Source organism: Orycteropus afer, unplaced genomic scaffold (genome assembly GCF_000298275.1).
Source record: "Orycteropus afer afer isolate SDZICR_OR568_19922 unplaced genomic scaffold, OryAfe1.0 scaffold00294, whole genome shotgun sequence".
Taxonomy (NCBI): Eukaryota; Metazoa; Chordata; class Mammalia; order Tubulidentata; family Orycteropodidae; genus Orycteropus; species Orycteropus afer.
This window is the reverse complement of record NW_006921881.1, coordinates 320,646-332,461: the sequence shown is the minus strand read 5'-3', so window position 1 is coordinate 332,461 and position 11,816 is coordinate 320,646. Positions and strand designations below refer to the sequence as shown.

Genomic DNA, 11,816 nt, shown 5'->3' with positions numbered 1-11,816 from the left:
TCCTACTTCCGTAGTGATACTGCCTCGGAAACCCAAGGAGGGGTCGCTATGAGTCGGGGCCGACTCGACGGCAAACAACAACAACAACAACAAATTGTAGAGATTGGGAGCTCTGGTGGCATAGTGCCAAAGGCATTTAACTGCTAACCAGAAGGCTGGCGGTTCAAACCCACCAGCCACTCCAGGGAAGGAAGATTGGACAATCTACTTCTGTAGTGTGATAACGCCTTGGAAACCCAAGGAGGGGTTGTAGAGATTATATAAATGTATGAAAATAGATTAGAATATTTATAATAAATTTGAGGACGGGGAAGCAAAATAAGTCTAGAATGACAAAAGGATTTTCAACATTAACTGTAAGTTGAGAAATATGACAAATCATGATCAGTTGTTAAATCTAAGGGGTAGATTTAAAAGGGTTAATTATTTTCATACTTTATTTTTAAAAGTTCTTTAAAAGAAAAAAAAAAAAACCTAGAAAGGACAGAACTTACAAACAGATTTGGCAGTAAAACTGAAAGCAAAGTACAAAGGACTTACCCAGAGAGCTGGCTGATGGTGCTAAAACACACACACACAAGAGAAACATGAGGCAAATGAATCATCAGAATTTGGATCCCCAAACTTTGCATTATCAGCTTCAATCATTATGAGCCCCTCTCAGAAGTTAGAGCCAGGTGCTGGGAGACCTGCTGACCTGATGGAAGGTCATGGAGGCTACTCTTACCTACTATCTCTTTGCCTTCCAGGCTCTATAAGGGGTTGATGCCTTTCAGTACAAAGGTAAAATTTTGTGGCTTCCATTTTATCCAATTTCCATCCCAACTTCCTTCCTCTCTCTCTCTCTCCTTTCTTCTCTCTCTCTCTCCCTTTTTTCTCTTGTGACCACCCTTCACCTTCATCACTTTCCTTCTCATTTATCCTTTCCTCTTTCTTTTCCTTTTGTCACAGAAGTTTGGAAACTTGCTGGTTGCTGACTGACCATTCTGAATCAGCACGAGCAGACTTTATTGTCTTCATATGAAAGGATAGGATTTCCCTTTCCTCAAAGCATTTGACAATCTTGGGAAATGTTACTAACAGAAAGCAAATGTTTTGTTGAAAAATGAGAGCATACTTACTAAAATCTTCTTTGGATCCCTCTGAAAACAAACAAATCAAAGAAAAATCAGTTTGGCTTTTCTATTTCTGTAGGTTCAGTATCATTACAGAGGATTACCCAATCAAAATGCTCAAATATCCAAATATGCAAGAAATTGGAGGCAAAATCTCCTTGTGGCTTAGTTTATGAGTTACATGTCATGAAAAATCAGGCAAAAATACTAAAATATAAATAGTTCAGGATCTACCCAGAAAAGTAAAGAAAAGATATGTTTTTCCCTCAGTTTCTTTTTTGAAAATGTGTGTTTCTATACATGATATCGTTGTGTTGGGAATTAAGTCCAAAGAGCATGTAAAACCTTCTCTGTTTTGCACTAAGGTGTTTCTAATGATTCTAGGGGAATTTTAAAAACTGGAAAATGCTAAGAGATGCCTGACATTTATATGATGCACTCGCTACTTATATTTGTTATAAACATTAATAATACTAAAAGTAAATGCAGTGAATTTAAATTTGTAAAATTATCATGGCAACATTATAATATGTATTTAAATTAAGTGAAGTTTTAAGTGCCTAAACTTCGAGAGGAAGCTCTGGTAGCTTAGTGCCTAAGGCACTTGACTGCTAACCAGAAGGCTGGTGGTTCAAACCCACCAGCCACTCCTGGGAAGGAAGATGGGGCAATATACTTCTCTAGTGATACTGCCTCGGAAATCCAAGGAGAGGTCGCTATGAGTCGTGTCTGACTCCACAGCTCATAACAACAAAACTTCATGTACCTAAACTGACAGAACTTCTCAGAGGATGTCCATAGTTACACGTTGACCAGAAAATTTATATTTCTGTGTCCAGAATGGATGGAGGAAAGATCAGTAGAGCTTGGGAACTTAGAAATTTAGAATGATTGGGATTTATAGGACAACCTTAGAGGTGACTGGAAACTCTAAATAAGTTGCTATTTGGCTTTATAAATTTTAAATGATGGCATATTCAGACAATAATAAAATATTTATTGATTCAAGTTATTCCCTAAGAATGCAAGATGAGCCTGGAATAGAAGGAAGTTAAACTTACACTAAAGATCTGTACCCAGAAAATTAATAATTAAGATATTTCTAAATTGTATAAGAGTAAAATAACTACATGAAATTCGGAGTCAGACAATTCTAAGTTCATGTCCAGGTTAGGCAGGCCACTGACATTTCCACCTCTAAATTTCTCTAAATTAGGAATAACAATGCATAGTAGATTGATTTAAGAACGATTATTAAGGATGCCCTTTGATGAGGAAAATAGACTATAAAAGGGCTGTAGTAGAAACCAGGAGACCATTTAGGAGGCGATTGCAGTAAGTCAGGCAAGAGACATTGGAATTTGGCTTAAGGTTGTGGTGGTAGGCATGGTGATCTGTTTTGGAATACAATTTGAAGGTGTCAGTGATAGGATTTGCTGACAAGCTGGATGAAGAGAGTGAGATAAAGTAGTTAAAGATCATTCCAAGGCAGATGATTTGAGCAACTGGATGAATGCAGGTGCCAGTACCTGTGTGTAGGAGGGACCAGAGCTTGTTTTTTGGACATGTCAGGAACGAGTTGCCTCTCACTTACCTGAAGGACCAATGCATTAAGGTTATGTACGTTGTTTACTGCACAAAGTGGTATAGGGACTGAAATACTCAGAAGCTTCCCTGGCATGGGGCTGCATTCATCTGGAGGAAGGGGCACCTTTCTTTAATTTACAGCAAAGCTGCTTGTAGAGGCCTTGGACAGCTAGGGAGGGATTTTTTGGGTAGTTCATCCTTGTGTGGTAAACAGGGATGTTGGCAGGATATTAAGTAAATAACATGAAAAATGCCCATCAGAGTCACTAGCACATAGTAGGTGCTGCGTGCATGCTCATTTCCTTCCCATTCTATTGTGTATAGTTCTGTTTTGCTTACCTGTGCACCTTTTCATTCCCCACATTGGAGAAGTTCCTTGTGGTGGTTAAATGTGGTGTTCCAATGTTTAATGTTACTGAGGAAACTTGTTTTCCAAGAAACACAAGATGTAAATAGCAGCAGTAGACGATAGCAGCATTTCCCTGTGTGTGTGGCATTTCTTTGTACAGGCCATACCCTAATGAGTTGGATTTTCAGGAATTTATTCCTCCATTTCTTAACAATTATATTAAGAAAGGCATTCTAAGTGGTTAGCACTTCTAAAGCATTAGCTATTTAATTTCTGTTGAGTATTCAGATTAATTTTGTTAATTCATTGGAAGGTGGATGGGATTAAAATTGGATATTAGTGAGGAAAAACGTGCCTCAGTGGGAAGGTGAATGTTTCTCCACCTCTTCTATATGCTACTTTGCCTTCTTGTTTCTTTATCATGGTAGCTTTTATAACCCCTCAAGTTATGACATCAAAAAAAAAAAAAAGATTTTCCTTTAATTTTTACCATAGTCTCCAAATATATTTACCTCTTTCATCGTATGAAGTGTCTAGAAGATTGAAGAAAAAAAAATAAGATTCTTAATTTCTCATAAACAGTTTTCTGTACTAATTTCTTAGAAATGCAACATCTGATTTATTTACCGCTCTCTGTTGAATATGTGTGTCGGTACCCTAAAAGAGAAGATGAAAACACAGTGAGATTCTACCTTGGCATCTTCTATCAAATTATTTTTATATTAGATGAGCATCTGCTTACCTCTTCCTCTTTTGGATTTCTGAGAGGAAAATGCTTTTGGGGGGAGGAAAAAAAAATAGAGTAAGGTTTCTAAGAGCTTATCAAGAAATAAGTTTCCTCAGCTTCTAAGTAAGCAGCTACTAAAAAATTTTTGCTACTTTCCCCAGATATTCCCATTTGTTTTGGGTTCCATTTCAGAAAGAAAGATGTAGGGGGCGGAGCAATGCCCTTTGCACCTCTTGTTGGTCATGGCTCATAAATCACAGAGGAAAGAAAGTAAAGAAGGGACCAAGGGTCCAAGTGTGGGACGCTGGACAGCAAGCAGAGAGCCCAAACTACCTTCTCTTTTCTTTCCTCAACTCTTGGTTATATAAATCCATATTCTTGTGTTGTGCATGTGTGAGTATGTGTATGTGTGAGATTATTGTTTCTCCTTTTACAGCCTCATAACCCCCTAGTCCTAGTTTGTCTGGTGGGACTAGTCTGGACAATGTCTGCGGTTCCTAGCAGGACAGAGGCACTTGTAGTGGTTCTTGATGAGTCCTGAAGGGAGAGTCAGTGATAGAGAGTAGACGGCATATCCCTAATCTGCCCCGGTCAGTAGATGAGAGACAATAATGAGGGGTGGGGGTATGAGGTTATTTAGGAGTGAAATGAGTGTGTGTCCCTACAAAAAAGTAACAGTGCCTTGGAATCTCCTCACAATCATCAGATTTCTAGAGTAGTTTTATCTCAAATAAGCTTTACCATTATTCCAAGTGTGCTCAGTCATGTCAGACCATATGCCCTGATTTGGGGTACAAGACATAAGTTTATTAATAAGTTATGGAAATTCATGTAAAATTAATCATTTAAGTCATAAGCCAAGAGGAGGGTAGAATGATAAAAATATGAGTAGTGGACTCAGAGTCAGAAAACTTGGCTTTGATATCCAACTCCTTCACTAACTGAATGAATAATTCAGTGGTGGAATTCTCGCCTTCCATGCGGGAGACCTGAGTTTGATTCCTGGCTGATTCACCTCAAGTGTGGTCACCACTCATCTGTCGGTGGAGGTTTGTGAGTTGCTGTGATGCTGAACAGGTTTCAGTGGACCTACCAGGCTAAGACTAGGAACAAAGACTTGGCAATCAATTTCTGAAAATCAGCCAATGAGAATCCTATGGGTCAGAACAGTGCGATTCCTGTGCATTGGGTAGCAATGAGTGGAGGTGGGCCTGACTTGATGGCCGTTAACAACCTTCACTAACCATGTGAACCTGGGTAATTCTCCTAACCTTTTTGTGCATCAATTTTATTCTCTCAAATATGTATAATAATATAAGTTGTGCTCACCTATTATATTTTATAGCTTACAAAATATGTTTTCACATACACTATATATACATTTAATCTTCATAACAATCGATGAAGTTTGTATTTTATCCCAATTTTACATATCCAGGAAATTATTTCAGAGAGATTTCTTAATCTAAGATCTCAGGGTAAGCAGGGGAGTGGGAAATAAATTCTTTTATGGTCTTAAAGTTACCATAGACTTATATTTGTTCTTTTCTGAGGAAATAATGCACAGTTCTTTAACGTACATATGTATACATATTGCTGTTGTCATGGAGTTGATTCCAACTCATGGCGGCCACGTGTGTGGAATAGAACTGCTTCATAGGTTTTCCAAAGTTGTGACCTTTTGGAAGCAGATAGCTAGGCCTGTCTTCCAATGCACCTCTGCATGGATTTGAACCACCAACTTTCAGTTAAGTAGTTAAGTGCTTAACTGTTTGGACCACCCAGGGACTTCCATACAGATGCACTGTTGTGGTTAGTTGTCATAGAGTTGATGCTGACTCATGGTACCCAATGTATTGCACAGTAAACTGCTCCATAGAGCTTTCAAGGCTGTGTCCTTTTGCCACCTCTGGATGGGTTTGAACTCCCAACCTTTAAACTAGTATTTGAGATCTTAACCGTTTGCACCACCCAGAGACATATATATGTATGTATGCATAGAGAAGTGAATAGGCAGTTAGATATTATAATAGTAAAAGATGTGCTAACCTAACAAATCATGCTCTAAGGAACAGAAGACCATTTTGTTCTTTTAAGAATATATGCATCCATTAATTTTCTAGTAGTACTAATCTAGTTACCTCTACCATCCTCGTAATCCAGAAGACCACCTGGAGAAGAAAAGGAGAGCTCCATGATTTTGCTTCTTGAATATTAATGAAGCGTTATTTAAGATCTGAGAGCTAATGCAGACTTGGACTGCCAATGTTGAATAATGATGTGAATTAATTTACTTCATAGGGAAAGGACTAGGGACTATGCATAAGTAGCAGTGATAACTGACCATAATGGTCACCAGTTTTATAATGTTATTTAGCCAGGCTAAATAATAATCAGAGGAGGGATCTCAAAGTTGTTTTTCTCTCTTGATATTCCAGCACCTAGCTCCTGTTTTTCTTTCTTAGCAAATCTTGGGCTATCTTTTTCAGCAACTTGGGAATCTCTCTGAACCTTGCCATGGAAAACCTGCTTTACCTCTTCAGATCTTGAACATGGTGCTTTCCTTTTCAATCATAATCACCTTAGCTGTGCTCACTTTCATTATTCCTGGCTACATTAGACTCTTCTATCCAGCCTGAACTCTGTCCAGCCACCTTACGATGCCCTCTTCACTACCTGTCAGGGGAGTCTGTTACTTCCTTTTTATAATTTTCTTTTTAAATTGTGATTTGGGTGAAAGTTTACAGAGCAAATTCATTTTACATTCAATAGTTCAAACACATTTTGTTTATGACATTGATTGCAATCCCCACATTGCAATAGCTCTCTTCCCACTTTTTCCTTGTGGTTACCTTTTCCCTGTGTCCTTCTTTCCTATGCATTCCTGCCCTCTGAGCTGTCTCCTGTACAAATACTGCCCTTCTGATCTCCTATGGCTGATTGTTTTAAGGAGTGTACGTACCTGGTGTAAAAATGTGCACCTTAGACACGTGTCTATCGATTGGCTGGAAGAGACGGGAGTGAGTTCTATTCCAGGGCCAAAGGATGACTAGAGGCCATGGTCTTGGGGGTTTCACCAGTCTCTATCAGATCAGTAATCCTGTTCTTTTTTTTTTTTTTATGATTTTGAGTTTTGTTCCATGTTTATCTCCTATTTTGATCCCTTTCTTAGGGGTTGATGGTGGTAGCCAGGCACCATCTGATTCTTTTGGTCTCAGAGTCATGTAGGCTGAGGTTCGCATGGTCCACTAACCCCTTGGACTAATTGTTCCTATGTGTGTCTTTGGTTTTTTTTGTCCTTCTTTGCCCCAGATGAAGAGAGACCAATTGTTGCATCACTTGCAAGTTTTTAAGACCCCAGTCGCTACTCACCAAAGTAGGATTAAAATAATGTTTTTGTGTGGTATGTTTGCCAGTTGAGCTTGATGTTCCCCTCTACCAAGGTCCCAAGCCTATGGGCCCAGTGACTCATTCCCTCAGTGTGTTTGACTGTGGCTAAGAAGTTATCATAACTTTGCCCTATTAGCTGTATTATATATATGGACATTCTTATAGTACATATAAATATGTGTGTAGAAATATTGTGTGCCAAGCTTATGTATGGTCATGGGTATATTCCGATCATTTAACGTGTCTACCTATATATCCAGGAGCTCTGGTAGCATAGTGCCTAAGGCACTTGACTGCTAACTAGAAGGCTGGTGGTTCAAACCCATCAGCCACTCCTTGGAAGGAAGATGGGGCAATCTACTTCCGTAGTGATACTGCCTCGGAAACCCAAGGTTGTGTTCACTTTCACTATGAGTCGGGTCCGACTCGACGGCACTTAACAACAACAACACCAACAACACCTATATATCTACCTGTAGATTAACGTTTGTTATTACTGATACTGCAGTGTTGTGTATGTAAAAGCATTTATCTTTGTTGTCTGTACCTCTTGTGCACGTCTCTGTGTCTTCCTTTTCCTTTGTGTTGTTGTGTTGGTCACTCAGTTTGAGTGACCAACACCCAAATCAATACTTGTTATTTCTTTTTGACACTTTGGTATTTCTGTTGCTGCTTAGAATCATGCAGGCCCACCCACTACTAATTCATTTTGCCAAAATTCAGTTTGGTACTCAGTACTTATCAGGAATCTCCAGTTCTCTCAGTAACTTAGCAGTTCAGCTCACACAATGACAGTATGCAAGGTGTTAGAAATACAATGGTAAACAAGACAGATTTGGTCCCTGCTTTAGGAGCTCTGGTAGCATAGTGTCTAAGGCGTTTGACTGCTAACCAGAAAGCTGGTGGTTCAAACCCACCAGCCGCTCCTCGGAAGGAAGGTTGGGCAATATACTTTCGAGTGATATCGCCTCAGAAACCCAAGGAGGGGTTGCTATGAGTCGGATCCAACTCAATGGCAGTGGGTTTATGGAAATTACATAAATCTTTACTATCTTTTTCTCATAAGTACTTACTTTGTTCTGAACTGTATCTTGAGACTTCAATGTCTATGGAAAAATAAGCAAAAAAAAAAAAAAAAAAAATCTTCTTAGTTACTTGTGAGAGGTGTTCTTGGGCTAACTCTCTCTGCTCTAAACTCTGTTCTTTGCTCCCCAAATGACCCTCTTGATATAATATATTACTGTTTTCCACTTCTGACACTTACATCCATCCCTGTTCTATTTATCCTTTTATGCTACTTATTCTCAGAGGATTGACAGGCATTGAGGATGAAAAGTAGGGAAGGAATTCAGATAACCAGAAGAGAGTAAGAGAGATACTGAGAAAAGTCCTGTGAAGTAGGACCTTACGGCATAGAAATAGATCATTGCTTTTGTGATCTCCATTTCTGGAGATCACTTTGTCTCTTCTTATCATCTCTCCCTGTTAAGTCACTATAATTAATTCTCTAATTCTTTCTATATAAAAATAGCTAGTGGTGTCTACTAGAATATGTCTTTTCTCTTTTTTTACTCAGGTAGTTTCTTTTGGAACTCAAATAATTTTCTTTTATAAAGTATTCTTATTATTGTTAAACTCAATCTCTGATTTTTTTTTTTCTTTGGTTGACATTATTGGCAATGTGAATTTTGGGACTTTTCAAATGTAAGGAAATCACTAATAGGTCAGATATTCTTTGACTCCTGCATTGAAACAGATTCCCAGAATTTTGGTGAAGTTTCTTGCTATCTCATAAAGAGATACAAACTCAGACTAAATCTTGGCATCTCCCCCCACCCCCTGCCTCCCACCCCATGAGTTTCATAGGGTATCTCTATTTTAGCTCATTGTTACTCACCATTTTGCTTGCGTCGTGTCCATCTTGTTAGTAAAATAACCAGAATGGCAAGCCCCAGTAGAGTCAGGATGATAGCCAAAGTTATTTCTGAAAGAAAAACTCACTGGTAGACCCCCTTAGACAGACCAAGTCTATCATTATCAAAGACAAGTTCTGGCCACCTTCTACTGTCTCCTAGATAGACTTTTTTAGCTTCTTCCACCTCAATTCCTTTCTTCCTTTATCTTCCTCATCTTGCTATCCCCACATCCATCCCATGCCCATTTCTTGGCTGTTACACTAGTACTTTTGTTCAGATACTTAGAACTTCAGATGCTGTGTACCTTTGTTTAGGTTGGCAATCTGACCAATTTCTACCTCAGTTAAACTCCTTACTCTTCAGGCAGAAGGTTAGAGGGGATCAATGGTCTGCAAAGTGATCTATATTAGAACTTCTCTTTCTCTTTAAAATTTCTAGATTTTCTGTTTTAAAACATATGTATCAGTATAGTAGTGCATTCATAAAATTTATATGTATAGAAAACTCAAACACCAAACTCACTGCCCTCGAGTTGATTCTGACTCATAGCGACCCCCATTGGGTTTCTGAGGTGGCAAATCTTTACGGAAGTAGATTGCCCCATCTTCCTTCTGCAGAGCAACTGGTGGGTTTGAACTGCCGGTCTTCTGGTTAGCAGTCAAATGCCTTACCAACTAGGCCAGAGCTCCTTATATATACAGAAAGCAGGTTCAAAATTTTTTTTATATGGGTGAGCAATCAAAAACTTAAGGACCCCATGACTAGAGGATGCTGACTGAAGATGGTCATATTATGAAAGCCACTGCAGAGGTCAGAAATTTCTTATCAATTGGAAAGATCTTACCCTCATCACTCTCAAACCATCCCTTATGGTAAGATGGATATTTGTGAGGTTTGTTACTGTGGTTAATGGAGAAGGTATGTTGGGACTGTCTAGCTTGTGCTTTTTTTTCTGTGTTAATTAAATACCTTTCTATGGTCTTGAAGAACATAGACTTCGAAGGCTTTAGGAGAAAGAAAAGAAAAAAGGAAGAAAAGAAGGGTGAGCAAACTAACCATAAGTCAACTTGTGAAAAATGCTGAAGAACTTGAACTCTAAGGGGCTAAGTAAATCAACTACACCAGGATTAAAGCTACTGGAAAAAAAGCAATAGATAAATCCACCTCAAATGCAAAAACACATCTCCAGTTGGGCCAGATTAGACACATGTATATTGAATCTTTAGGTGTTAGTTTATATGAGAATATTCCCCCACCACCAAATTAATTTTCAGAGATTTGCTTCTGATCCATTACTAAAATGAACAGTAACTAGTCTGGCCTCTGGCATGCAAGTCAGAGTTTTGTGACTGAATGTGAAATAATCCTTAGCAGAGGCAGGGAAAACAAGGTGATGTACTCAAATCAAATCTATGGCATGTAGTGCTCCCCATTGAGTAGTATCTGAAAACTACCATTGGGCAGCTAAAAAATGACCTACTCCCATTCTGAGGAAGTCATTACTTCTTAAGAGTTGAAGCAGATTATAAAGCAAACAACACTACAGGAAAGGACATAAAGGCTTGAGGAATTTTCATAGTATTATGGAGGATGGTTACTTCCTTTCATCAATTCAGACCTTAGAAACCAAAAGAGAAGTCATTACCATGAAGTCGTTACCATTACTCTAGAGGTGCATTGACTGTGTGGGGTTGTTTTCCCAGGCTCTCAGATGAATCAAAGTGAAAGAAAGGATACTGAATTTGAAAAGAAGGCAGGCAAGGAAAGCTAAAGCAGTTGTGGTAAAGTCCCTAAAGAGAAGACTTGACTCCTCAAATAGGGGCAGTGAAACCTCAGAGAGAGAGTTGGTCCATACCCAAGACTGCCATTTTCTTGTAACTGTCTTTGGTGGGTTCTGTGTCATCTGGATTTCTTCATCAAAGAGAGATCAGAATAAAATGATCAACTCAAGCTCACTGCTTCTGAGCAGCATGAACTTGAGTGTGTGTTAGGGGGTCCTTGTAGCCAAGGATGCAGAGGATTGCTGAGAAAATTGGGTGGCCCAGGCTGATCAGACCTAAGCAGACTATGGAAGTGTGGTCTATGAAAGTTCTGGAACCTGTGTCATAACAAAGAAGTAGAACTTTGGAGAGGCGAGAGGAAAGGAAGAGGACCACCAAGGGTCTGAGCAGATTTAAGAACACCTTTAAAACCTTAAATTTAAATAGGATATTAGGAACTCACTATATCTAATCTCTGGAATAATTTTTCATTTTCTAGAGATTTTGAAACCAGAGATTGTGTCTCATTCATCTTTGTAACCTTTGAGGTACAGAATCTTTTACAGAATAGTCACTTAATAAATATTTGATGATTTAAAAAACCAAACTCACTGCTGTCAAGTCAGATCTGATTCACAGTGACCCCTCCTTAAACAGAAAATCCTGTATTTATTTAAAAAGAGGGGGCTTGAAATGAGTGAAGCCAAAGAAGCTGAGTTGGAGTTAAACAGTATGGGGAGATCTGGAGGTTTGGCACTAGTAACAGCCAGTGAATGAGATTTCAGAAGCTGTCATGGTGAGCAAGGAGAAAGAATAAGAGAATTCCCTTTTATTAAGTGTTTATGAACTATGAGACTCTACACTAGGTTCTTTAGAGCACAAACTCATTTAATCTCCAATAACATTCATAGTGAAATCCGTCAAGTCTAAGATGACACCTGAAATCACCCAGCCAAAAAATGGCAGTGTTTC

The 11,816-nt window shown here is 38.8% G+C and overlaps 1 protein-coding gene across 1 annotated transcript in view; it reads right to left on the bottom strand.

Annotated features, from left to right (window-relative positions):
* TSBP1 (testis expressed basic protein 1) overlaps nt 1-11,376 on the bottom strand; it is a 157,820-nt gene extending 146,444 nt beyond the window's left edge. Inside the window, exons 1-8 of the mRNA XM_007951441.1 lie at nt 11,308-11,376; nt 9,929-10,088; nt 9,066-9,164; nt 8,242-8,274; nt 5,920-5,949; nt 3,794-3,826; nt 3,679-3,708; nt 3,564-3,584 (exon numbers count right to left, since the gene is read on the bottom strand). Of these exons, the coding sequence (XP_007949632.1) occupies nt 3,564-3,584; nt 3,679-3,708; nt 3,794-3,826; nt 5,920-5,949; nt 8,242-8,274; nt 9,066-9,164; nt 9,929-10,088; nt 11,308-11,376 (475 nt within the window). The remainder of the gene's footprint in view (nt 1-3,563; nt 3,585-3,678; nt 3,709-3,793; nt 3,827-5,919; nt 5,950-8,241; nt 8,275-9,065; nt 9,165-9,928; nt 10,089-11,307) is intronic.
* Between the last annotated feature and the right edge of the window lie 440 nt (nt 11,377-11,816).